This window comes from Vidua chalybeata, chromosome 4 (assembly GCF_026979565.1).
Source record: "Vidua chalybeata isolate OUT-0048 chromosome 4, bVidCha1 merged haplotype, whole genome shotgun sequence".
NCBI lineage: Eukaryota > Metazoa > Chordata > Aves > Passeriformes > Viduidae > Vidua > Vidua chalybeata.
Genome location: NC_071533.1, coordinates 7,564,516 through 7,592,314, shown reverse-complemented (window position 1 = coordinate 7,592,314; position 27,799 = coordinate 7,564,516). Strand labels below are relative to the sequence as shown.

Genomic DNA, 27,799 nt, shown 5'->3' with positions numbered 1-27,799 from the left:
CATTTAAAAAAAAAAAAATCCATTCACCTGGACCAGGGCTATGCCAGAATATTATTAACTTTAAATCCAACAAATAAAAATAGTGAGGAATCCCATCAATTCTGGAATTGATATTCCATCAATATCTGGAATCATATTTAATATAACTTTCTACCCAGCCTTGAAGTAACATCATCATATGGCTAATGCTGCAGTGAACAAGAAGTAAGCACTGAACACACTTGAAGGCAGAGGCTGTAATTTACAGATGTGCTTTGGATAAGACTTATAACATGCAAGTCTGAGTCTCCCTCTTCCTTTCAGCTCATACAGAGGTGCAGGGAGCTGGGAAGCAGAGGCAAAGGAGGATGGACTGAATTTGATGGCCTCTCTTATCTGTCACCTTCAACTGAGGTTTTTCTGAACTGCTCTCCCTACTGATTCATAACAACAGTAGAGTGTCATGTCTTATTCTTTACCAAGGCCGCTGGGACATAGTGTTGGAGAGCCTCAAATCAAATGTTGGCTGTGAAGGAACCTTATAAGAAACTCCTTTCTCACTTCACGTGAGCCATATAAAGTTACCTCCCACCTGAGAACTGCTATGTCTTTGCCAATTCTGAATCACCTCCATGGAAATAAACTTTTGGGATAAGAGTTGTGACTGTTTCCCCCCATTACAACCCCTAAGGTGATACTGAAAAACTGCTTCAAGTTTCTTCCTGCCAATCTGCACCCCTGAAGCTGCGGACTCAGACTGAGCTAGAAGGAAATTATCAAAGGGATGCTTCAAACCTTGGTACTTTCCCAAGTATTGCTACTCACCTTAGTATACAGCACTACTAAAACCTCCACACACACACAGATGGAAAGAGAAAATGACAGACTTTTGTTAGTGTGCTTCAAAAGTTTATTGTCTTCTTCATTCTGCTCTTGCAGCTTAAATTGTAGTCAGCTTATAATGTCATTACTGCTATGAAACCATCCTGACAAGTGTTTCATGTACACTGTAAAGATGCCCATTAATTTACACCACATTTCCTTTCTGTTCTTAATTGCCCAAATACTTTCTGCATTTTATATACATGCTTTCTGGACTTTCTGACACCAAATCTTCACTGTCTGCCAAAAGGAAATGCATTCTTCGTATCGCTGTAAGTATTAGAATGTCTCATATCAGTCTAGATTACCTGCAACCCTTCCCTTTCACTCTTCAATTTACAGATCATCAGACTAGATGGGTAATTTTTAAACTCGGTATCTATTTTCATACATAAGGCAGGAGGTTGTATCATCTCTTTCACGAAGTATTCCAGTAATCTCTGGATTCATAAATTTCTTGCCCTTGTCATTTTGCCTCTTTGATTAGTCTTCTTTTTTATTGTAATCAGTACTGGCATGGGGAAGTACCTTAGGCTCTTTTGACCAATTATACCTTCAATCCTTGAAATCATCTTTTTGGCATGTCTGATTAAAATGGATCAATTAAAAGGGACATTTTGCTGTTCCTTGACATGAACTCCTCACTTTCAGTCCCATCTCATATTTTAGTTCCCAAGAGTTACAGCACCATTAGATTTTTTTTTCTGTAATCAAACTATGATAATTCTTTTTATAATGGTGCAATTATCTCCTCTCATCTGGTTTCACCTTAGCTAGCTCAGTGAGTCATAGACCTTTACATCTACTGCATCTACGCCCACTGATGATCAACAAGGAGCGACAGTCCCTGGGATTCATTTGCTCTCCACAATGGATTTACAAGGAAGCACTTGCTTAGACACCCTTCAGTACAAGCTCTGAAATAAAAATGTGCAGGCAGAGTGTATACTGCCTACTTTATGTATTCTTTTTTTTAATGATTCCCACTAAAAGAAGGTCTGATTCTTTCTCTCCTGATTGTGTAAATCGTGTTACAATCACTATTATTGTGGTTATAAAAAAGTAGTATAAATAATGCAAATACAGCTCAGCACCTCTAGTTCCTTAACTGTCCTGTGTTTCCTTTCAGTAGTCTTTTTCATTCTTCTTACAGAAGAGTAATGGTTAGGACTTGAGAAGTCCTGCAGGACTAGCACCACAGTGACAGGTGTCTTCTGCCTAGGGCAGGACTAAAATAAGCAGATTAAAAGGCTCAGTACCTGCTCTTACATTTGGAAATAGTAATGTCTTACATGCTGCTGAACACAAAAGATTTCTGATAGGCTCATGTTTTCAATTTTAAGTCATGCATAGAGGACATAAATGAACCATGCCAGGAGAAATTCTTGTTTGCTAAACCCTCTATGAGTCCTGCCCTGGAACAACTTTGACTCTTAAACAAGATTTCCTTTGAGTCCTGGCTGATCTTCCTTTAGAAATCTTGAGAGGGGTACATAATTTCTAATCTGTGAGTGTCTAGCCAGGGCTGAGAATGGAATGCAAAATGAATAAATAACAAAAAAACTTATGATATTCCTTCCATTTGGCATTTTATGTGTTTACTTTATAGATATATATATATGAAGGAATGAGGTTTTTGGTCAGAATTACTCATGAAAAGCAGAGTTCAAAGTGGTGAGTGCATGAACAACATGCACGGGAGCCAAAATGCAAATATGCATGTACAAGAATTCATGCCAGAAATTCTTGCATATTCATGGAATGTGACTCTTCTGACTAGGTTCGAGCAGGCAGGGAAGGTACCATCAATCTTCAGTGGCTGCTGCTGATCCATACGGTAAAAGCCCCAACATTATGGGGTTTCTAAAATTCATTCCAGTAATGAATCCATTCAAACACAGCATGACGCGTTTTCCTTCCCAGACAACAACCAAAAGTGTTTTAATTCTATGTCACTCATGCTCAGGCAGCATTCCTGGGAAGGCCATGGTTGAAAAGGGACCCTGGTCCCGCAACGGAATGCGGTGATTGTGATTTGGGAAGTAACAATCTTTGTACTTTGTAACCTTCTTAGTGGCCCGAGATAAACCCTGCAATCTCTTTGTTCCTCCACTCCCTGCCTATAAAATGCTGATAATGCTGCTCTTCTTTCTAGAACTCAGAAGAAATGGGTCTGTGTGGTACTTGGATGCTGCAGGTGCCAGGATTGCACAAGCACTGCTAGAGAGAGCACCCTTTGTGGAAACCATGCTGAGTTGATTTAAACCAGAAGAGAATGAACCATAGCCAGGCAACAGGGTTGATGAGAATACTACTCTCACCCGTGAGTTACTAGGGACAAACCAATCCAATGCGCCAAAATTTCTCCCTTGTGGCTTGTGAGCCAAGTCCTGGTGAGTTCAATGGGGAAATGCTGGAATGCATGACTTTTCATTACCAGATATTTAGTCTAGGGCAGACAAATTCTGGTGTGACCTCAATCTCCAAAGCTAGGACACGTCCTCAGAACACTGACTTATGATTCCTTTTTTAACCAAACCTGTGTAAATCAACGTGCATCTGGCAAGGACCAACTCGCCATGTTGTGCAAGATCAACTTCCCAGTGTGGGCCCAGGGGACACATTGAATGAGCTCCTGGAGCTGGATCATAGCCTACAAGGGAAGTGAGAGTTCAATATATCAACAAAATCAACAAAATACATCTATTTAGGAAAGCGGTGCATCTGCCACCAAAATCAATAATTTTTTTTTTCCCTTTTCTGTCTTGCATATGTTTCTTCCTCATTCTTTTAGCTTCACAGCATTGCTCTTCTCAGTCTCTTCTTCACTGTACGCTTTGGGGAGAGCCCAGCCAAAATCTCTCTTCTCCAGGAAATACAGACTTAAAAAAAATTTAGACAACAAAGGTTTTCCAAGTCTCAATATGAATTTGATCACGCAGGTTAATATCAAACCATCTCACATTGCATAATATCTGAGAGCAGGCAATTTCAGGATGATAGAAGAATCTGGAAAATGACATAAGAATTCTCCTTTTGCTGTAGGAGGTTTAAAGCTGCACCTTCATTCAATCAGGAAGATAGTTTCCTCTATGCAGCAAGTTTCAAATTCTGCTTATGACCTTGGTGTCATAACAATTTTGGTACTAACTTATTCCACACTTTAAGTATTGCTAGTAGAACTGTGAATAATCATCAAAATTAACTAGCCTATAGACTGATTAAATAATTTCCTCCAATTTGCATTTGATATGTTTATTAAGTGCTGGAGGGTGCTATTTGCTCTTTTTACTGCTGTTAAACACTGTGTCTGGGTTTTTGGCACAGGTGCAGTACTATTATGGTTACTACAAAATTTTTTATCAGATTATGGCATGAGTTACCATTTGATACTGTAAAAATGCCAGCAGGTAGTAGATAAATATTAAGATACAATTAGCTGTCACTGCTGTCTATTGCTTGGGAATTCATTAATATCGAGATAAGGCTGCTTTCTGTGGCAATGACAATTTTTTTAGAAATTGCATATTCTTACAAGAAATAGTGCAAGAGAGAAGCTGACTATAAACAATATAAACATATGTCACAATAGTAAAGCTCCAGAAAATACAAAGTACTGCCTATGTGTTATTCTTGATGCTTTGCTTGTCCTGCCACTCTCTACAAGACCTATTATCCACAGCAAGCAACTCCCTGTGGGATGTTTTTATTTTGAAGCAGATGAAACTATTGGTGCTAATAGTCGATAAAAACTGTGATTTGAAATGTATTGGAAATAGATGTTTTTAAATGCATGTCTTGGCCCTTTGCACAAGCAAGTGGTTGCTAATGCCAATGTGCATTAGAAATGCACTTGTACTATACTTAGATGTGGTTCAACCACAGTTACAACAGGGCCATTAAAGAGCATTTAAAAAAAAGAAAAAAAAAAAGGTAGAAAAAAAAGAATACAGGTTAAAAGGGAAAATGTTCTGTTGCTCAGCTAAAGGATTTCTCTATAATTAGAAAACAAAATTGTTCAAAATTAGACTAAACAGATAAAGTATTGATATTTTGGAGAACATAAACATAGAATACAGAAAACATGCTTACTTACATTTAGTCTCGTAAAGAATTCTAAAGACTTTCAGCATAGCTTGGGAAACTAGCTTTAATACAATTAACTACCAAGTCAGAGAAGACTGTGGACTCCTCTCTTGGAAGACTCATATCTGTTGGTCAGGGAAAGTAAACTCTCACCTGTCATCCCCAGTGTGTTTCTGGTGTCTTCCCAAAATGCAACTACTTCTGACCAGCTGCAAATCTCAACTAATCAAACCCACATGAGCCAAATGGCACAAAAATTAAATCTACGGTGAGTAATGTCGGGTAAAGGAATAATATGTGTGACCATGTGATTGCCTGCATTCCTGGGCTAGAGCTGGAGAGAAGTGGGAAATGCCCAGCTGCCTTAGTTGGAACCGACTCAAAACTTCATCCGCTTTGGTTCAGTTCTCAAAATACGGCACATGACCTCTAAGTAAGATGGTACAGTAGGCTGCTTTTACACTACATCGCTGCTCCTGCAGCCCCTCATACCAATTCACTCACTTTTCTAAGCACAGGAGGAGGTACAATTTGACACTTGCCGAGTTCCAGCATTATCTTGTTTTGTAATGCATTATCCATAGCAAATTTGCCCCTATCTTTAGGAACAGAGATGACATCTGCTGCAAGAGTGCCCTAACACTTGTCTTTCTGCTGTTTTCAGTGTCATGTGTGTGACGTGCGTTAACCTCATATATAAAATCTAATATGAGGGAAGAGAATTGCTCATTGGAGGTCCGCACTGCTCCTCTTGACCTACTTGGAAAACTGTGACTTGACTCTTTGCGGCTTCCCCCATCGCAACACAGCTGCAGAAGGCAACAAAACAGGACCACTTTTAACCGAATCTGAAATGTGCTATATATACATTTGTATGCCTTTTAATAACATTATTTCCAAACCTTGCAAAGCCCTGTCGTTACTTTATCAAGCCCACTACACATCCCCCTTTTCTTTCCCCCATGGAATTGGCATAATGAGAAAATACAGCCTTTTCTTCTTCACAGATAAAGATCCAAATTGCATTTTATAATCTGACAACTACGTAGTCTGATTTTTTAAAATAAAACAGATAAACTCCCCTTCTCGTTCAAGATGGGATCATATTTGTTAGTGACAGCTGTTAAAATGCTGCTAAAAATAGATATAGTGTCAACCACTAAAAAGCTAAGTGCTCCTGTGAACCACAAACAGAAAACAAATAAGGTTTCTACTGAATTTGTGGAAAAACTGTGAGCATCTTGCACATACCATGAAAGGTGCTTTATTCTTCCAGCAACCATCTCTGTCTGTATCACAGGGGAAAGGGAAGGGATCAAATGTTTGGTACTAAGGCAGTAGATTGGTATATTCCCTCAATTTTATTTTGTATCTCCTTTAGGTTCTTAAAAATACAATAAAAAAGATGATGCAACACAAAGACTGAGGCTACATCGAAGCATTTCAAATGCCGTTTTCATTTACAACTTTACCCTGAAAAAAGAAATCAAGAAAAGTAAAAAAAAAGTGCAACCAAAGAGCCAAATACACTGTAATTCTAAATTAATAAAAAAATAGTTGTTCTGGCTATGCCAGTTATTGGGAGAGCAGACAGTGTGCTTGGATGCTTTTTGCATGGCTGTGACTTGCCATGTTCCTTGCAGAGTTGCGTGAAACTTTCCTCTGCCTTGGAATTGCAGCCTCCAGCCCATCCACGGTAGTTCTGTTCAATTAATAAATGAGCTGTATTACAAACCAGATGTATGACACAAAATGAGTAAAAAGAGAGAGAACAGAATTGTTCACATTCGATGTTATAATACATCTCAGTAGGTTCCTCCTTTTTAGCTAGATTATGGCTAAAAATAGAGCACTAGTGTAGGCACAGTGAAATATGATTTGCTTCCAATAATACAGTAAACTAATTGTGAAATTAAGCTATTGAATGTGCCGTTATCTCCGAGTCTGGCCTCACCAGTACTTTCTGCTTCCCTGTTTAACATTTATCAAGTTACCCAAAAACTCTGACGGATGCAAACAACAGCTGATAAAATATTGCCTTTTCAAAGGCCCCAATCCTACAGACTTCGGCACAGGTACAACTCCCGGTGAGCAGCCCTTTCCCACGTTTAAAGATTTTGCATCGAGGTCATTAAAATAGGGCCAAGACTTTCCTTCCTCCAATGCCGATTTTTTTTTTTTTCCTTAAGATGTTTAAATGAAGAGACATTTAATGCCCTGAACTCAAACATAATCAGCCACAAGTGAAATATTATTTTAAAACCAGCATCACTGTTAGCACCAATTTTTCTGTTAATGTGTGGAATCGGGGCGGGTTTGCCCCACCGCAGCCCCGCGAGTGCGGCGTGGATGCTCCCGCTCCTTGCCCGTATTCCGGGACACAAGGGCACGCTGGGGGGCAGCGGGGACGGGCTCCCCCCGCCTGGCAGCGGCGGGGACGGGGGGATGGAAGGCGCAGGCCCGGCGGGGGAAGGGGGGGGGGGGGGGCGCAGCCTCCTCCCGCAATCCCGTCCAGAAGCGCTCCGCTCCCCGCAGCCCGCCGGGGGCCGAGCGGGGCGGTCGGAGCAGGGAGAGGAGGGGTGTTCCGCCGCCGCCGCCGCCGCCAGGGCCGGGAGAGACGCTCCGCCTGGGGAAGGGCACGGGGAGACACTCCTCCTCCCCCGCCGCCCGCCCTCCTTCCCTTCCTCCGGCGGCTCCGCGAACCAGGAACCGCGGCGGCGGCGGGCTCCGTGCGTGAGAAACCCCGCGGCGCCGGGAGCCGCCGGGAGCCGCCGGGGCGGGCGGCGCGAGAGGGGGCGGCGGGGGCGCCGCGGCCGCCGGGCGCTGCGAGGGGCCGGGCGGCACCGGAGGGGGCGGAGGGGAGGAAAAAGTTTACACCCTCGCCACTCTCCTCCCTCCTCTTCCTTGGTGGCGCAGATGGGAGTTTTACCTGGAATGACATAAGTTTGATTTTTTTTTTTTCGGGTTTTTTTTTTTTTTTTTTTTTTTTTGGAGGGTGTCTGTCTCCCTCCCTCTCTGCCCCCTCTTCTTTTCCCCCCCACCCCCAAAAACCCCCTTCCTCCCCCACCGGTGCTGGATCCACCCCCCGTTCCCCTCTGCCGGCGGGCGAGGGTGTGACCCGCGGGAACACCCACCCACCTAGGCGTCCATGGTGGGAGCTGTCCGCCGAGCCGAGCCGAGCCGAGCCGAGCCGCGGGCACCCCACCGCCTGCCGCCGCAGCTCCCTCCCGCCGCCCGGCCGCCGCGCTCCCGGTGCTTCCTCCGCTTACTTTTTTTTTTTTTTTTTTTTTTTTTTTTTTTCCTACTCTGGGTGGCGGTGCGGGCTCCCGGATGGTTCGCTGCCAGTAGCCGGGGGCCGCGCCTCCTCCCCCCGCCGCGCCACCATGTCCTAGGGGAGGTGAGTGAGTGCAGCGCGGAGCCTTGCGCGGGGCGAGCAGCGGCGCGGGGGGCAGCGGGGTGGGTGTCCGGCACACCGGCCAGCGTATCCAGGTCACGGCTAGTCCCGTCCCCATCCGTGAAAACTTCGCGGGAAGGACACGTCCATTGCTCGCCAGCGCCCGCGGGGAAGCGCGGCGGTGGTGGCGGCTGCTCCTCCGCGGGTCGAGCCGCGGGCGCTGGGAGCCGCCGCCTCGGCCCGTGAGTGTGGGTCGATATTTGGCAGAATAGGAAAACGAGAGGGGCACGTGACACCCCAAATCCTAGGGATGTTGGCGCTTTCGCCGTGACTCTGTACAAACCCGCAGCAGCACACGCGGGGTCCCTGCGGGCGCGCACGGGCGATTGCGGGAGAAGGTGCGCGGTGCCCGGCGCTGCCGCTGCCCGGCGGGCTCAGCCCCCCGCCCCGCTCCCGGGGGCACCGCTGTCACCCTGCGGGGCCGTGGAGCTGTCCCCGCCGGGCCGTGGGGCGCACCTGGGGGCCGGGAGCGGGGCTCTCAGGGGCCGCTGACCGGGGGCTGGGGGCGGTATTTAGCGAGCGAGTTGGGAGCGCATCGCCTGAAAGTTTGCTCGGCGGCTTTTTTTCCTTTCTTTTTTTTTTTTTTTTTTTTTTTTAAATCTTGTCTCCGAAAAGGGTATTCCTGCAGCCGGGACGCAGGCACCTAGGGGGACACTGGGGAATAGGAGGTGGCAGCATCCCGGGGGCCAGGGGTCGTTCCGGCGGCTCCTCTGGCTGGCGGGAGGCAGCGGGCGGGGCGCCCGGCGGGATGCGCGGCTGCCGCGGAGCGGAGCCAGCCCGGCGGGGAGCGGAGGACGAGTCCTTGAACCCTCCTGCGCTCCGCCGTCGTCGTTCCCCCGCTCCTTATTTTAAATTTTTTTTCCCCCGTACATTTTATTTCTTTCTTTTTTTCCCCTCCGCCTAATTATATTTATTTTTAAAAATTTCCCTGGTTAAATCACTGCTGCATCGGCACGGTGCGCATTCACGCACCGCTGACAGGCGGAAACCCCGGGCCGGCGGAGAGGCGATGCCCGGCCCTGCCGCCGGCGCGGCGCGGGCACCGGGCGGGGGCGGCCGCGCCCCGCGCACCTCACCTGTGCGCGGGGTCCCGGGGCCGCCGCGCCGCCGGCCTCGCCGGGGGTGCCCGGGGCGGTGCGCGGGGACCCCGCGGGCGGGCGGGCGGTGCGCGGGGGCCGCGCGGTCCCTGCGGCTTTAAGGAGATGCGTTTCCCAGGCTGTGTCGCAGCAACTTTGTATCAGTCATGTCGCCCGGCGGGTGACTGACGGCGCGGCGCAGCCAATGGCGCGCCCGCTTGGCCCCGGCCGCGCCGCGCTCCGAGGCGCGCCCGCCAATCGCGGCGGGCGGCGGGCGGGACGTAAACTTGAACTTTATGTGGGCATGTGACATGTTTTTAAAGGACTTGGCACCTTTTCCCGTCCCCTCCCGGGTGCCGCTCCGTGTCACCGGGCGGCGCGGCGCGCCTCGGGCGGGCGGGCAGGCGGGGGAGGGGCGGGGGAGCCGCGCCGCCCGCCCTGCCGCTCCGCGCCGCCCTGCGCTCCGCTCCGCGCCGCGGGGGCTCGGGGACGCGCCCCGCCGCAACAGGTACCGGGGCCGGGCCGGGGGCACCGCTCCGCTCCCCGGACCGCGGCGGGAGGTGCGGCTGGCGGGGAGTGGCGGGATCCGGGGGGGCTCGGCAGAGGGGCCCGGACCCTCCCCGCCGTGAAGGGTGGGGAGCGGCGTTCGCACTGGAAGAAGCGCTTTTCTGCATCGCTCGGGGGGCGGGCGGCAGGAGGGGTCCGGCGGGGCGGGCTCGGCCGAAAGCGGGCTTGGGCTGTCGGATCCCCCCTCCCCCGCGGACTCCTGGGAGGGAAGGGAGGGAGGGAGCGAGCGAGCTTCCGGGCACTGCTAGGCACCCCCACGCGTGACAACCCGGACTGCACCTGCAGGAGAGCAGGCTGGCTTGGGGGCGTGGGGGACAGGGGTGCGAAGCGGTGGCTGCTCCCTGGGAGCTGCGGTGATGCTCCTCGCAGCGTAGGGTAAATAGGGAAATCAGCGTGCGCGCTGCCTGCGTGGGTGCGAACGCTCGGGGACGGGGGGGGACCCGCGCCCGGTTCCGCTCGGGTCCCTGGGCAGCCGTGCCGGGGCAGCGCCGGTGGCGGAGCTGCCCGTGCCTCTCCGGTACCCTGATGAAAGGGGGGCAAACCCCAGCACAGCCATGAAACTCAAGTCCCCTGGGCAGTCTTGTGTCAGCGGGGTGGCTGGCAGACAGTGAAACTTCAAGGAAATTTGGTTTACACCGAGAATTAAGAAGTGGGTGGCCGCTTGAGCCACCAGTTTGGGTTTGTTTTTTTTTTTTTTTTTTTTTTTTTTTTGTGAAACTGGGCTTACTTCAGATTTCCCCGTATCTAGGTGACCTTTTGGTTGCAGGGATACCAGGTACCATTTGATTTTTTTTATTTGGCTGTTGCTGCGAGACTAGTTTCATGCCTAATTGATCGGAGATTTGTGCTGCGGAGGGCCGTGTTTGTTGATATGTTTGGGGTGAAATACACAACTCGCAGTGTCTTAGTAGTTCTTCGGAGAGGGAGTCTGGATATCTGCTGCGCACACAATGTCTCTTGCTTTGTAAAGTGTCAGACAGAGATGATCTTGGTTCCAGTATGTAACACTGCTGAGCTTTAGTTGTGGGTGTCCGTGGATGTTTTAGTCCCCAGTGAGATTTGTTCAGGGAAAGTTAGTAAAAAGGCATATGTGTGCGGTAGGTGAAGTGTGGATTCTGTGGATAGATGTGCTAGTGAAGTTGTAGCAAGTTCTGTCTAAAAGAACAAAACCAAACCCTAATGTTGCCAGTAACACCTGAGATGATTAATTTGGTTCTGGTATCCCCCGAGCCACTTGAAAGTGACAGAAACCATCACTCCCAAAAATCCGTTTGCTGCTGCATTCTGCCTAATTTATATCTGTCATTTTAAACTGAACTTGTATTAGGCCAGAAATAATCTCTCCTGTTTTTTGATCCTCTTGGATATATTTACCAGCCTTTGCAAGTGCAGGATCAGGGCATTTTCTACTTTCCTTTCCTTTCTGTGACTCAGATTTTTATTCGCTGAAGTTTCAGAGTATGCTCACCTATTGATTATATATGAAGTTTGAATTTTACTGCTGTGAGAGAAGTCGCTACAAAGCTCAAACACTGGTGTAATGTTAGGCCTGTAACAGATTTCCTGGCATGTAGTGGTTCTGCTGGTGTTTCTGAGAGTTAATTTTAACTTACATCCTAATTTTAAGCCTTAACTAAGTTTCCTGGTTTTCAGAAATGCGGGTCACTCACAGCTGCAGTGGATTTCTCTAGGAATTAGGCTTGCTCAGCACTTAAATCAGGGGTAGGCGATTATCTGGGAGTGACTTTATGAGGAATTAGGCACTTCTGTCTGAAAATTTTAGACTATAGGAATGTGATTTAATATACATTCTAGGTTCTAATAAAATTTGTGCTTGAGGGAAATGTAAGCATTGGGCTATAGTTCCAATTAAGTAAGGGCAAAGAGGTATTCAAGTCATTAAGTTTAAGGTTTTTTTTGTTTTATTTTTATTATTTTGCTCAAAATAGCTTAGTTAAGTAGTGTTAAGTAAATTGCTCAAAATAGCTTAGTTAAGTAGTGTTAAGTAAACACTAAATTAAATATTGGAAAATGAGTACATTCAGAAAGGAAAAAAATATTTGCATAATATTGATATTGTTACTGTTGGCACGTGAGTTTCTGCAGTTCTAATGATACTATGAGCCAAATCCTTAAAAAATTAGAAATTGTTGTTACTTATATGTGGTTTTCAGATTATTAGAGACTGGGTCACGCATTTTGCTCTTTACCTTGAGAAGGTGGCATGTGGGATAGGAAGGGTTTTTTTAGGGTCCATTTTAGAGCAAGGTTTACTTTTATTTTTGTATATTCCTCTTGCTGGCTGCCATGGAAGTTTGCAGAATTGGCAGAGTTATGGATCTGTTTAATAGCCATGCATTCCTACCTAGTCTGATCCCCTTACCCTGTGGCAGAAATGTTTCCTGCTGGTCTGCTGTCCTACTTCTCTCCCCACACCTTCATGTCTCCTTGGGAGGTTGTACAAGAAGTTTGTATAGCTGGGAAGGGGCAAGTCAGCTCCCAGCCCCTCAGAACCACTGGTTCCTTCTAAAGCATCCTGTGTTATGCTGTATAGTGAGGATGATGAAGAGAAATCCCCTTAAAACAGCAGTCTCCCTTGCTTTGTTGTCCCGTAACATGGCAGTGGAAGGTCCTTGGAGGAGCAGAGCTGTAATGAGCAATTTCCACAGGGTTTTCATCCTGCCTGCCACCAGCATGTCCTTTCAGGACCTCTGGATCCCCTCCTTCCTTGCTCTCCTTTCCCTTTTTTAGGTGAGGGGCAGCCCCTGGTACAGCTGGCACTGACCGTGGGGCTACGGCCAGTGAGGGTGGGTGGTTGTGCTGACATTGCCAAGCCATTCCTTTTGGGGCAGGGCCGGGAGCAATAATTTGGGTGTTTCCTAACTGCTGAGCTGTTTTCTCCCTGAGCCCATAGGGCTGTCATATCCATGAGACCTTTCCCTCGGTTTGATTGAAATTGGACAAATGGTTGAGAGATGATGGATGGGGCAGGGAAATGGGACTGGCAGGCAGAGAGAGAGAGGAGGATAGACAGAAAAAGCGGATACGCCTTGTTTCCTTAGGAAATTAGGAAATTTCCTTAGGAAGTCACACTGTCCTGTCATTAATTTTACTTTTTTATATATGTCTTTGCTAGTTATGGAGACAAAAGGATACCACAGCTACCCAGAAGGCTTAGATATGGAGAGACGGTGGGGTCAAGTTTCTCAGTCTGTGGAGTATTCTTCCATAGGTGCTGGAGAGCAGACTGATGACAGTAACTACATGGAGATCGTAAACGTCAGCTGCGCCGCCGGCACTTTCGCAAACAGCAGTGCTCAAGGAAACAGCAAAGAAAAACCTGAGCTACTCTCCTGCCTGCAGCAAGACAACAGCCAGCCTGGTCTCCTGCGCTCTGACATCAAAACCGAAACAGAGTCCAAAGAGCTGTCGGCAACGGTGGCCGAATCCATGGGTTTATATATGGATTCGATACGAGACGCCGATTACCACTACGATCAGCAGAACCAGGGAAGCCCAGGAAAGATCTATCAGAATGTGGAGCAGCTGGTGAAGCTCTACAAGGAGAATGGCCATTGCTCCTCTCCCCTCCACAGCGCCAGCAGGCCCTTGAGGTCTTTGATGTCAGACTCTGGGAGCACTGTGAACGGCGGTGCCATGCACACGATTGTCAAAAGCCCTATCATGTGTCAAGAGAAAAGCCCCTCAGGCTGCAGCCCTCAGAACATGGCCTCTTCAGTATGTAGTCCTGCGGGAGTTAACTCCATGTCCTCAACTACCGCTGGCTTTGGGAACTTTGCCATGCACAGCCCCATGGGGCAGGGCACCCCTCTGTCGCGCTCGCCGAACGTTGAGAACCGGGGCTCCATGTTGCACAGCCCCGCGCACATTAGCAACGTCGGCTCTCCGCTTTCCAGCCCTATCAGTAGCATGAAGTCGCCGATCTCCAGTCCTCCCAGCCACTGCAGCGTGAAATCTCCTGTCTCAAGTCCCAACAATATCACTATGCGATCTTCTGTGTCCAGCCCTGCAAACCTGAACTCCAGAAGCTCCATTGCCAGCCCTTCCAATGCCAATAATAGGTCCACGCGTTCTAGTCCAGCGGTTAGCACTGTGGGATCATCCATCTGTAGCCCTGTAAACAACTCCATAGGGTTCCCGTCTTCTGGAACGCCAGTGGGGCCTAGTAGAAGCCAAGATACCGTTCCTAGTCCAGACACAAAAGACAAGGGTGCTCAAGAACTCACGTTTCCTAAGATGGAGGAAATGGAGAACGCCATCTCCAGCAACAGCCAGATGAACCTTGTTCAATTCATAAAGCCTGAGCCAGACGGGTCCTTTGGCAGCGCCTGCATCGGCGACAGCAGCAGCAAAATGAACTCCGATTCCCCCTTTTCAGTACCAGTGAAGCAAGAGTCGGCCAAACATCCTTGTTCTGGTGCCTCCTTTAAAGGGAATCAAACAGTAAATCCTTTCCCATTTACAGATGGCTCGTATTTTTCTTTTATGGATGACAAAGACTATTACTCTCTTTCTGGGATTTTAGGACCACCTGTTTCTTCATTTGATGGAAATTGTGAAGGTAGCGGTTTTCCAAATCCAGGCCTACGTGTGGGGATTAAGCAGGAGCCTGATGATGGCAGCTATTACCAAGAGAACAGTATACCATCCTCTGCCATTGTGGGTGTAAATTCAGGTGGACAGTCATTTCACTACAGGATCGGTGCCCAGGGCACGATATCCTTGTCGCGGCCGGTTGCTCGAGAGCAGACATTTCAGCACTTGAGCTCCTTCCCTGCTGTCAGCACGCTCGTGGAGACCTGGAAGTCTCATTCGGAGTTGGCATCCAGAAGAAGTGATGGGTATCCAGTTCTAGAGTACATTCCAGAAAATGTGTCCAGGTGAGCTGGCAAATTGCTACTCTTTTATTTTTTTTTTTTCCCCATCTCCTTATTTTTTTCCTTTCCTCCCCTGCATTAAACAAACAAGATGTGAATTAAAATAAGGACCAGGGTGGTATTTCTCAGTCTGATGCGTAATTCTTTGTTTGAATTTCTGTTATTATTAGATTTGTGGCTATCTCGCTTTATTTTACTCTGCCTTTAATGAAAGCAAAGTGCTGGCTTTAATATTTAAGAAGAACATATTGTATTCTGTTGTTATTAGGTTTGAAGGTATGGCTTTAGTATGTTTATGAGCTCTTACTACTACAAATGTTGTTTTTCCTATAATGAGAGCTTAGTAAAATTGCTCTCTTGTGTCCTATAATGGTTATTTTTTTCTTAGCTAGTGCTTGAATGTGTGGTACCTCAGATGAAATGTTGAGATGAGGATAAGAAAATGGTAGTGTCAGGAATCTTTTTGTGTGAAGAAGCATGGTTCTGTGTTTGCACTGGACTTTAACTGGTTAAGTTTAAAAAACTAAATGTTACAAGCCTGTGGCAACGTATTATTTCTGTATTTTAACTGTAGGAACATTTGGTTTATATATATAGAAAAATGCCTCCAGAAGGAGGAGGGCTGTTAAAACTTGATGCATTTGAAAGGGAGAAATGGATAAACTGATCCCCTCACTTTTGGTGGAAGAGAAATGAGCAAGTGTCATCTGAATTTGGAACTTGGCTTTCTTGGCTGATCTGTGGCAGCACGTCCTTCTTCAAGCAGGTGTCCTTGTATCTCATGAGGGATGCCTACTTTCCTAAACCACCCAGTTGCAGAGTCAATAGTACAAGTTCTGAAACGCCTCTGACAGCATGACAGAGTTCAAATGGTTGCACAGCATACCCGTGTACCCAGCAGGCTGACCAAAGGCTTGTGCCAAAGCTCAAATAGCCAGTGACAGATTGGCATTTACCTTTCTCACGTGGTTTTTTTTTTGCTCATCATGAGCTATGCAGCTGCCCTCAGTGAATGAAGCATCTGCCTTATTCTTGGAGTGGGGTGGGGAGGATGCGTGGTGTTTTCCATTTTTGTATGATACTACAGATTTCTGAAAATAGTGTTGCAGTGAAAAGCATAATATCTAAAATAATGGTGCTTTTCAGGAGGGAAATCAGGCTGTCTACCTATAAGGAGAAAAAAAAAAACCACCTTACTGGTTTTCATTTTATCCTCATTCTGTTCAGCTGCTGCAATATCTCTATCATTTTGTAGGCCATACTTCACTTTTTCTTTGGCCATTTCCAATATGGTCTCAAAAAAAATGCACTTTTTAATATACTCAACTTGTAAGGGCTGTATCCTATCATCATGCTCAACTTTGCATGTAGCTGGATATTTGTTATCATCCAGTCTTGGATTAAATGTACTTTCCTGGATTAAGGAAGATGGAGTCACTGTTTTCTAGTTATTTTACCTGATAAAATTTTCATAAGTTGCATTATTTATATAGTGAGAAAAGTTCACCAGGAGACTGATGGAATGCCTGAATACAAAGACCCAATATTTTACTGCCTTTGTGGTTGAGCACTGTTGCTTGGACAGGTAGCTCCTGCCAGCTGTGAGAACTCTTGTGTGACTGAATGCTTGCACTGAGTCAAGGCTGTCATCCATTGCAGGGACAATAAACAAGGAAATAATGCAGGAAGGAGCATGGTTGCCATCAATAGTTGTGTTTGGAGTGACAGTTTCTCATGAGGCTTTTAAAGGAGTCTTCTGATCTGACGTTAGTCCATGGTAGCTCTAGATCAATAAATGTAATCAGATTTGATGATGACATAGGCTGGGTGCACTTTCCTGTCTTTGTTCTCCAAGCTGGTATCTCTGCAGAATTTGCAGGTGAGTGTAGCTGCCACTGCAGGATTGAAATCCAGAAATATTTGGTGCTCAGAGCTGTTACGTGTGGAATTCTCTTCAGGTGATGGAGATCAGCGGGGTTGCGACACTCCAGGCATCCTGATCTGTACTCCAGATTAGGACATGTGTCATCATTTCAAATCTCAGAACTCAACCCCATTATTTAACTAAATGTTGCTCTTAATCTGGCTGGTGATGGCTCTATGCCAACAGTGCAGCCAGGGACCTGTGCAAAGCCCTTAAAATTTTCAAGGTAAATTCCTGTAGAGATCTTTTTGGCAGTGCAGATTTGAGTGCAGAGGTGTCTGCTGAGATATTTGTCTGCTGGTGAGACAAGTCATAAAGACTCCGCATAAGATGTCACACATGTAAAAGCTCAGCCTTGCTATTGAACCTCAGACCGATCTTTATTTTTCTCTTCGTTTCTGTGCTATCTTGCAGCTAGAACAGAGGAAATCATACTCAAATTTGTTGGTGCTCTGAGGTGTTGTAATAAAACATACATAGCTTAAAGCCATGGCAGACCCAACATCCCAAGCGAGGCTGGTTTCAGCTGTCCCATATCCATGTGGTACGGGGATTGCAAAATACCTCTTCCTTCATGTCATCAGAACAGCAGCCTCACACCTCTGTCCTCTACATCTAAACCAGATCCTTGCTATTTCCAGTCAGTTTTTTTTTCTGGTGTGTCAATCATATCAGGCATCACATTTTGCAGACTTTTACAGCATGTGATTAACCCATTGAAGTTTGCAATATTTTGAAGTTCTGGTATTCTAAGTTTTAGTGCTTTTTTTTTTGGCTTGCAATATAAATAGCTGCGAGCAAAGAATAAGGTGAAGGGAAAAAATAGGCTGCATGGTTCTCTAAAGCCAGTAGGTGACCAGCATGAAATATGTCTTGTTTTAGCAGCATTATATTCTGAACCCTGATGTCATACCCTTTCTGAACTGCTTCAGACTTGCAGCTTACATGGTGAAAAGGAGTGGATGGCCAAAAGAAGATGACTTTGACTTTTCATATTGATAATGAATCTTTAGAATATTGCTGTTAAAAAAAAAATCGTATTAGAGTGTCCCCTTTCTTGAATCAGTTATTGTTGGTAGTGTCTAATAACCATAGTTGAGGCATTTAAAATGCCTTGCTGCCTTGTTGACTGTGCCAATCACCCACTGCCAACTGGAACATTTCTCTTTTCTCCTTCAGTTACTTTTATTAGATGTGCACAGTTACGGTTCTTTTTAAGTTAGTTGATAGTAACTTTTTTATAACATTGCAGCTTGTGCTGTTTGGGGAATGAGAGCCTCTTAAGGAAAACCAAATTGCCTTATTCCCTTTTAAATATTTTTTCTTCTGCTAATATGCATGCAGAACATGTCTTTGTTTTTGAAAGATTTTTACATTTGTAATTTTTAATAAAGGGTGAATCATACTTGTCTGGTTGTGTGTATAGATTCCTCCTTCCACAAATTGCATTTTTAAGAAATACTGGTTTCTAAACTAAATAATAGTTAAGTGGGCTTGAAAAAGAACGTATGTGCAATTGTGTGATGTCATTGATGTCTCTGTCTACACAAAGAGTCCAGATAAGATTTCACTATAAGGTGATCAGTGCTTGTCTGAATTGGGGTGCTAGCCTAAGCCCCGTGATTGTGCCGATTATGTGATTTTCAAAATGGCCTATGAAAATGTCATGGTTGCTTAAAACAAGAGTAAAAATTGAGGAGGATGACCTTTCTGCTGCATTAGCTCTTACCTAAAGCTTCTTGTGCAAATGTGCCTTTTCCCTCTAATTTCCATATTAACTCATGTATGTACACACATGTACTTGCTTTTCTCGGTGCTTGTGGTGGAAACAGAGGACCGATACTCCCTCCTACTGTCTTTCTTCCTGGCAATTCCACTGGCGTAATCCAGTGTGGGAGGAATTCACAAAGTTTGATGTCCTATTCAGAAAGTTTAGGTTTTAAATATGAATTACATATGTTTATCTATAATAGTGTTTCAATAAAATTTTGATCAGACATTGATAGTATTTTAGGGATTACTTTTACCTGTCTGTTCCTGAGCCATTCACATGTGTCAGTATTTATTTCTTAGACCCTATTTGAAAAAGTCCCCCAAAAAAGTCATCCCTTCTAACCAAAAACCAGAAAGCAACCCAACAACCTGATCTTGATTTACCTGTAGCCTTTACTGGCTTGAATTTGATTCTGGTTAAAATCTGATTTCAGGCTATTGCAAGTATTTTTGTAAATAAACTTTTATGTTAAATATTATCTAGAATAGTCACTTATCAGAATTATACCTGCCAGAAAGATAAAGGTCTGGTAAATATTATTTTTAGAATTTATGAATAGCCTTGACCTCCGTTTGCTGACGGACTTTATGAGAAAAGGACTGTGCTGTTAAAATATTCTCCATGCTTGGCAGGACTGTATTCCCCTTTATCTTCCCAAAAACTTACTGTGCAAACCTTTTCCAGAAATGATTCTCTATGAGGCTATGAAATGAGGCTATGGACCATAGCCTCAAATCTATATTTTTCCTCTATTTCAATTTGAGAAAGTATACTTGGTTTTGTAGGTTCTTGTATAATTTTGTGTCTTTTTTTTTAATGCAGCTTTGGGTATAGTCTTGACATAGGCGAAACCTCTGCATATTCTTTATTTCTCGCTAAAGAAATTACAAGTCTGTATTAATATGTCAGCCCAGGAGGTTGAAAGGTTCTCTTGGGCATACCAGCATGCATTGAACAGCCTTTTACTTTCTACAGCTTTCTTTGTTGTTATTTTGGTGAGGGTGCTGGGTTTTTGTATTGCTGTTTATTGAGAAGTTCAAAGTCTGTATAAAGTATTTTCCCTTAAAATGCAAATGCAAATAATGCCTTATTTTCCCTTAAAATTATACATATCCATTGCCTCCTGTGCTGTGGCACAGGGAAGTCCACATTAATGGAAAATTGTGTTCCAGAGATGGGTGGATCTTCCCCATCTGGGGAAATAAAAGCTCTGTTGTCAAGCTGGGTGCCAGGATCTAGGGCTCGGTTGTTTCTTTGTGCAGGGGCAAATAAAGTTGTGTATTTCCAAAACGTTTCAATTGCTCGTTGATACCACCAAAGTTTGCAGCACTTGGCTGTTGGAAATCAGTTTGCCATGTTTAATTCTGATAATGGCTAATAGTTGCTGCCTAGTTTTTGTATCACTTTTGGTGGTATGGAATCTCACTATGATAATCTTGTTTTGATGTCCTGAAAAACAGGAAGGTGAGGTCACCTTCAATGCACAGATTTTATAACAAGCAGAAGAAATTTTGATTGTGCTTTTTCTGACAGTATGGATCAGTCCATTTTCATGAGGACTGGAAGACAGAAAAGTATGAACTGTATAAAAAATGTTCTCGTCCTGTTTTATGACGTGTGTGTTGCAGCAAGGCAGGCAAGCAAGCACAGGGATTGCTGCAGCAGATTCAGTGCTCGTGCAGTACTCGTGTTGTCTGCAGAGGGAGTAAATTGTTAAGTTGTGGTTCAATAACCTGGCCTTACTCAACCAGCACTTAACATTAATGGAGCCACAACCTGCTGTGGAGTGCTCTGCCTGGCTGAATCAGATTGCCAGGTACTTATTGGTGCTTTGCTCATCCCAGGCTGGAGCAGTGGCTGCTGTTGGGTGTCACTTGTAGCTGAACAATGTATTATTTGCAGTGGTGAAAATACTCTGTTGGGCCATGCCTTGTCTGCTCTGATTCTAGCTTTGCCCTCTGATTGGGCTTGTTGTATGTGAGAGCCTGATTGGGTTCCTGATCCAGTCCACTCTGAAACTCTAAAGAATCAACAGGACAGTGAAACTTGGTGAGCAGTATGATGTGATATGGACACGAGAACAAACTGAAGGGATGGAAGGGGAATGGAGCCTGTGAAATATCCCAAGTGCACCTTTCTGCTTAAAGATAATGCATCATTGAGCCATAATCCCAATGCTGGTATTTAAAGGAGGTAGTTTTAAGGCATTTTCTCTTTTTCAATTGTATGTATTGAGTCTTTGAACAGAGTTGTAGGAGATAGAGTTAATAATGGACTTGTTTTGACCAAAACTTCTTGGAGAACAATGGAGTGCTGTGATTTGAGATTTAAGATCTCAGAGGTCAGAAAATACCACAGTTAAGGATGAATATAGAACCGTAACTTGTTCTCTGGCAAATGTGTCTTAAAATATGGCTGTCTAAGAGCGATAAAAATGGTCCAACGAGGAAACTAAAAAGAGTGTGTGAAAAACAGGTATTAAATCCATCTAAGTTTAGTACTTTTATCAGTTTTCACATGCAGCTGGTTGCCACACAGTGCCTGGTGCTCAGCATATGAATTACTTCGGTTGCAGTCTCCTCCGAGTGAGAGATCTGTGGAGAGGAAGAAAAAAAGCAGCAGTATTTCCATTGGATGCAGTGGACCAGGTTCTCACAGTGTTATTGGGCACGTCTGAATGCACCCTAAATAGACCATGGCATGATTTGACTGCTCGCTGCCCTACTTGTGTAACCCGCAGCAGAAGGTCACCGTCTGGTGGGCTGTCCGACAGCCCTCTCCTGCTGGAGCCACCTCGGGTTTGCTGCTGGAGGAGTCAGGCTGACCTTGGAGGAAGGCTCACTTTTTTGGCTTAGGCTGCAGGGGAAGGGCTCACGGGTCAGGAAGTGCCTGTTTATCCATGGCAGCAGTTCCCAGTGTAGCCTGCTCCAGTACCACTGCTGGCAAGAGGAGCTGCAGCATCTCCCGTCTCTGTGCGGCTTGCGTGGGAGGAGGCACTCCCTCCTCGGACTTGGAGACAGCATTTCTGTGCATCCATGTCTTTCCCTTCAGGGACTCCAGGATTTTACAAAAACCTTGAGGGTTGGTTTGCTTTCAGGGCAAAATTTTCAAATAAATGGTCTCTTTAAATGGGAGACTTTGTGACCTTGTTTGCAGTTGGGTTTTTTTTTGTTTGTTTGTTTTTGTTTTGTTTTGCAGTGAGGTTTATCAATGTGGTTTATCAGAGCTTAACAGTGTGTTTTCTGAAAGGAGGTGATCTGGGGGGTTCTCTTTTTCTATTTTGCTGAAATCAGTGCTGAAAGATTCAAAACACAAAAAACAACAGCACCACCCCCCTCCCCCAGTCTTCTGAAACTCTCTCCCAAAACAACAAAAAAAGTGCAGAAAACCAAATCCATGGTGTTCATTTTGGATTCTTAAAAGTATAAGTAACACTGTATGTGAGTAAGTATTTTTGCAAGATGCCTTTTCTTTACTGAGTTATATTATAGCAGAAGTTCCCACACTGCTGGTAGATCACAAAATAACTTGAATTTTATATTTTATCTTAAACAGTGAATTAAGCACCTGCAATTACATTAGGGTTTCTTGTTAGCTGGTTGCTAAATTTAATTTCTCCAAATCTGTGATCTCTAAGCTGAGTACTGGCCTAATGAACAAGCTGATAGCTTAAATTTCTTATTTGGAGGTAGGGTTACTTGGACTTAATATGTAATGCTATTTTTCTGAAAAGGAGCAAAAAGAAAGTAAATTTTGGTTAGAACCTCTGAGCAGAAACAGAATCCAGTATTTGTGGATAATGCATAAAATGGCTCATAGGAATTTGTATGCTCCTTCTAAGATGCATGGGTATGCTGCTGATTGTGGTTAGTGATAATAATAGATCAAAGAGTTACAGCCCTAAGGTTAAAAAGCAAATTTCAGACTAATTGCAGAATGTTTCTGACAATTTTTCTATCATTTTGCTCGTTTCCATCCTCTCTCCTAAACAATACTTTCTACTGGGATCTGGAGGTAAAGTAACTTTTTTGAATGAGCTTTCAGGCTAAACTTTTTTCTGACACCCTAAGTCTTTTCTATTGTGCTTTTCATTGCACATCTGCTTTCAAGAAGTGTTACCCCAAAAAGTGGCAGCTTTATAAACCAATTCCATCGCAATTAGGTCTTTGAAAAAAAAAACAAAAAAGAAATTAAAAACTTCATATCATCTTTAATAATGCTTTCTGAATCTTTTGGATTTGAGAGAATATCTTAATTCCTTATTTTTGTGTGTGTATGACCCTTTTGGGTGCATGTTCAGCCTTAAGTCTGCAAAACAAAGCAGTATTTTAGAGGTTTATTTTGGGCAGTGTAATCTATCAGTGGTCTGAGAACTTTTAATCAGAGGGCAGAATGGGGAATTAAGTAGTTTGTCCTGACCAGGATTTTGCCCGTCCTAGCTGCTCAGAACTGTAGGGTCTTGCCAGCATTTTGACAATGCTTTTCTGAATCCTGTGTTGTACTAAGATCATAGTGCAGTCCTGCGAAACCCTTTGTTTTCAGGGTTTGAAATTCCTTTGTACTGAATTCCTTTTGCTCACCACCTCCTCTCCTGTACCTGGCTCAGAGGGTCGGGATGGTGCACGGGAGCCGTCCCAGTCTTGGCTCGTGGAGATGGGAGCAGTTCCTGAGCAAAGCAGTGCTCTGCTTAACAAATTTTTACCTCGTGCTTTGCATCCCTCTGGCAGCTCCAGGCCGTGCAGGGAAGGGGCAGGTGCAGAGCAGGTCAGAGCAGGGCGCACGGTGCCGGCGCTGCCCGCGCCCCGCATCCCTGCGGCTTGCGCAAGGAGCCGGGTGCGTGTGCCCCGGGAGTGCGTCACGTCACCTGCCGTGTCCTCACCGAGACCTGCGCTCCCCGAGCCCTTTGGAAGCGTGGTTTCACAACCGGCGAGCCCCGATTTACTCTGGCAGCGTCTCACCTTGAAAAATCAATTGTGTTTGTGTCTTTAGCTCTCCCTTAGTGCTGCTGCAGGGAAGAGAGTGGGGAAGGGACTCTGCTCACTGTTATGGAGTGGGTTGGCTTGGGAACCAACATCAGAGATCCTCAAGTTCCAACCCTACCTTCAACTAGACAAGGCTGCTCAGAGCCCCGTCCAGCCTGGCGTTAAACACTTACAGGGATGGGGCATCCACAGCTGCTCTGGGCAACCTGTGCCAGTGCCTCGCCACCCTTCAGAGTAGAGATTTTTTTCCAAATACCTAATCTAAATTAGGTATTCCTAATATAAGTCCTTCAGTTAGAGCCATTACCCATTGTCCTATTGCTGTGTGCCCTTGCAAAAAGTCCCTCTCCAGCCTTTTGCAGGTGATTCACCATTTCCCCCACTGAAACACTGCCTCTCGTCTGACAGGAGCAGTGCTGGAGGTGGGACGTGGTCTCCCAGTCAAGTTTCTTCAAAGTCACTGCCCTCAGACTAGGAGCAGGAAAGGGATTACTTCTGGAAGTGCCTTAAGGTTGAGGCATCATGAGAGCAACCTTTCTATTCCCTCAGGAGGCATGAGTTCAAATACGAGCTTCTCCAAAAGGTCGGAGATCTCACTTTTAGCATTGCTGAAGACTTGTCTCTAGAAACCTGTCATGCACTTCAGCGTTTTTGAAGACTGGAGTGCCAGGGACCTTGCAAATGAAGGTGGGTGGGAAATTTGCACAGTTTCCAGGCAGACTATCTGAGCTGTCAGCTTCATTATTTTGAACTAAATTAGATTTGTGCTAGAGAGTGCAGTATGCTAGAGTGGTTAGAAAGCTCTTCCTCTAATGTAGCTTCAGAGCTACTTTGCAGGATATAACTGTGTTAACTTCCAAACTCACTTGGATAAATTAAAATAAAACAAAACAACTAAAACCTTGCACAGGTGTGGATCCTGGGATATGGGAAAACTCCCTGGAAAACTCAGGAATTCCACTTGAAGACAATATAGTTTAATGTTTGGTGTTTCTAAGGATCAAGGTCTGTTATTTTTTATGGTTTGGTAGAAATTGAACATGTTGTCATTTCTGGCCAGGGGATGCATGCTTCTGGACCACTGCACTCCTGCAGCTCCCTGAGCACCCTGAGCCCAGCAGGGAGAGAGTACTCAGGGATGCTGCAGTGGAGGTAATTTTCCCCCGTTTCCTAAGGATTGCCCCCCAGCTCATAGCCCACTCGCTTGGATTCAGTGTACTACACCATGGGTTTGTTTTGTTATTTCCGTTTTAATTTTGTTTGGTTTTGAGCACTAAGGCTTTCTAACGTTAATAATTAAAAACAAATATTGGCCAATAAATATCCTTTATGGATTAGAAAAAGTTACTAAACATGACTGGCTTGTTGAAATTCTGCGTTGAACCTTTGTTGCAGACTGCCCTGCTGGAAAATCCATCAAATAAACCCACATTGCTGCAGAATTAGCTCTGCAAACCCTGTGCAGCTTTACCATACTCTTCCTTCAGATACGCAGTGGTAAAAGAGAATGATTCCAGCTGATACAATTAGGATTTCTAAATCCTTATTTTTAATCTGGATCCATATAAAATAGCTGGAAGATTAACAAAGTGTGGGGGGTTAGACATGTCAGCTTCTGCTCAGTGTATGGAAGTAAATGCTGGAAGTGGTCCAGAGCTTTATGGCTGCCAACTAATGACATAAGATAATGTTGCAGTGAAACAATGCATTTGATTTGCATTTGTTTCCCAACTAACCTTTCCGATTCTTGGGACTGCTTGGAATTTATGTTTCTGGAGATTTGATAGTAAAAGAAGGAGATTGGGCATTGAAAACTTCGAATGATTAAATATGCAGTAAATGCAGATAATGAGATAAAGAATGGTTACTCACTTCATATTAAACCCATTTGGTGAAGAAGCAAAGAGGAGTGTGCTTTGGATGGGTATGTCATTTTAAAAAGGGAGAGAATTCAGAGGAGCTAACGTGTATAGAAATAGAAGTGAAAAAAGTGAGTTGCTGATTTACTTTTTTTTTATTTATGGAATCAAAAATGTATCTATTATGGACCTGCAAATTGAAAAATGGATATTTTTCTTTTCTAACATAATCAGGAGTTAACTGGGTGCAGAAGGCTAATAACAGAGTTTGTAGGTTTTGTTTACATTTTTATTTGGATCAGAAACGTGCTTTTGAAGCGAAACTTCCAGTTGCCACCATCTTCTGTCCTCTGGTTCACATCACTGGGCAGCTGAGGGCTGAACAATCAGATATTTCTGAGCCAAAAGAGAATGAAAAAAACACTCCAGGAGGTACCCAGGGCATTCCAGCCTTGACTTCTGTCCATGGGACCCCGCTGGAGCTGGCCTGAAGCACAACCCTTGTGATGCCTATAACTGGATGGTGGATCCTCAGGACTGACCACTCCTCTCCATAGATCTCCTTTTATGCCTGTAATGTAAGTGCTGCCAATGTGTAATTGCATTTTCACCTGTGAGCTCAGGCATCTGTAATTGAGAAAATATTCAGAGTTACAGGCTTACATTACAGGCAGAGGAAATTGTTGCACAGAAGAATCGGAGGCACTGTTTTCAGCAGATGTGTTTGTTCATAAATTGTGACCAGAATGAGAAAAGTACCTACTTACTCACCCTTCACTGCAATCTAGAAATCCTAAAAAAAGCTGAATTAAATCCTGGAGATAGGCTGTATCTTTTTTTTTGTTGTTTTTTTTTTTTTTTATTATTAAGTGAATTTCACTTCTTTTCAGCTAGATAGGGATATACTGATATTTATTATAATACTAATCCGTAAAGGCAAACAGAATTGTTTTGATTATAGGCAACTGCCTTAAGTATTTGCAAGCAGTTGTAACTTAGGCAAACTAATTTAATGACTTACAATTGTCATTTCAGGAAAAAAAACCTACTTTGTGGATCAATAAATTCTTGTAAAGTAAACCTATTGATTTGCAGCTAATTGGGTATTGTGGATGTCTGATAAATTAATTTTAATATGAGGCTAACTGAGTTGACTAGGTGATGTATTAGTGGCTGTAAATGACTTAGAGTCATTAAGTCTATTTATAAGATAGCTACGGGAAAAAAAGAGTTAGAAACCTATCTTAATTTCTTAGGAATCAGTAATGTAATACCAGGGTCCAGATGACTTCTGAGCTCACTATAGAGGAGCTTCATGCTTTTCTTATCTTCATACTCTCCATACTGTGATAAACAAGATACGCCATGTCCTCCACTAATTGTTCCACGTCCTTCCACCTGTATTAGCCCTTTCCATGATCTCAAGATGCTTCAGGTTCTGCTTGCTTCAGCACAAACACCTGATACTGTGCTTATTAAAAGAAAGTCCCACGAAGGTTGTAGCAAGGTCCAGGTTGCTGCACAGAAGCCTGGTCCTCCCTCTGCCAAGCCGCTGTTCCAAGCTGGAATGCTTCAAGGCACAAGGGGGTGGCAGCCCCAGCCATGGCTTTTGGCAGCTGCAGGGTGAGGGGTCAGTAGGTGTTCATGGGGGCTTCTTTGCCCCGGTGCCAGCGGCATGGGCATTTGAAGTTCTTTCCAAATTTTGCCTGAGGTACTTGAGGCTTTGGGCTTGGGTCTGACTCTATAGGGAGAGTTAGTACTGGTTGGGATATATTTTGGCTTTTTTCCATCATGTGGAGTGCCCCAAGCTCAGAGGTGATATTGATGTTGGCGTGGCTTAAATCAGTAATTTAATACAAGGGAATGCAATTTTCGTGTTCAGTGGAAAACAAAAAAATATTGAGGACCAATAAATAGGACTGAGCTTGGGATCAGGAATGCAGGGGAATAAGAGATGTGATCTGATGGGAAAGAGGAGGATGATAGGAGCAAGGAAAATAACAGGTATTGGCATGAGAGGATAGAAGCTCAGTATAGTGCCCCAGGTCCTAGGAAAGCTTGTGCTTTGTGCTTTGTTGTCTGACATGACTAAAAATTAAGAATATTCAGCATCTCGTCACTTAGGATTACAAGAAATAGCTTTGACTGATTTTTATGGATATATTTTATGGAATCAGTTTAAAAGCCAGCAGTAAATACACAAATGTTTCCCATTTATTAGTTTTGGTACAATCTAGGCTTTTTGTGATGTTCCATATGGGCACATAAAGGTAGCATATATCTCTGTACTAGACATGAGAACTGATGGTGAAAATTGT

At 44.7% G+C, this 27,799-nt stretch overlaps 1 protein-coding gene across 3 annotated transcripts in view; it reads left to right on the top strand.

Moving 5' to 3' along the window:
- Positions 1-8,259: 8,259 nt before the first annotated feature.
- NR3C2 (nuclear receptor subfamily 3 group C member 2) overlaps positions 8,260-27,799 on the top strand; it is a 190,444-nt gene continuing 170,904 nt past the window's right edge. For 2 of the 3 annotated variants that reach the window (XM_053940777.1, XM_053940778.1), the window contains exons 1-2: positions 8,260-8,344; positions 13,181-14,945. In XM_053940777.1, the coding sequence (XP_053796752.1) occupies positions 13,183-14,945 (1,763 nt within the window). In that variant the 5' untranslated portion in view covers positions 8,260-8,344; positions 13,181-13,182. Of the gene's footprint in view, positions 8,345-13,167; positions 14,946-27,799 lie in introns of those variants that run through there. The other variant, XM_053940776.1, reaches the window with a different exon arrangement.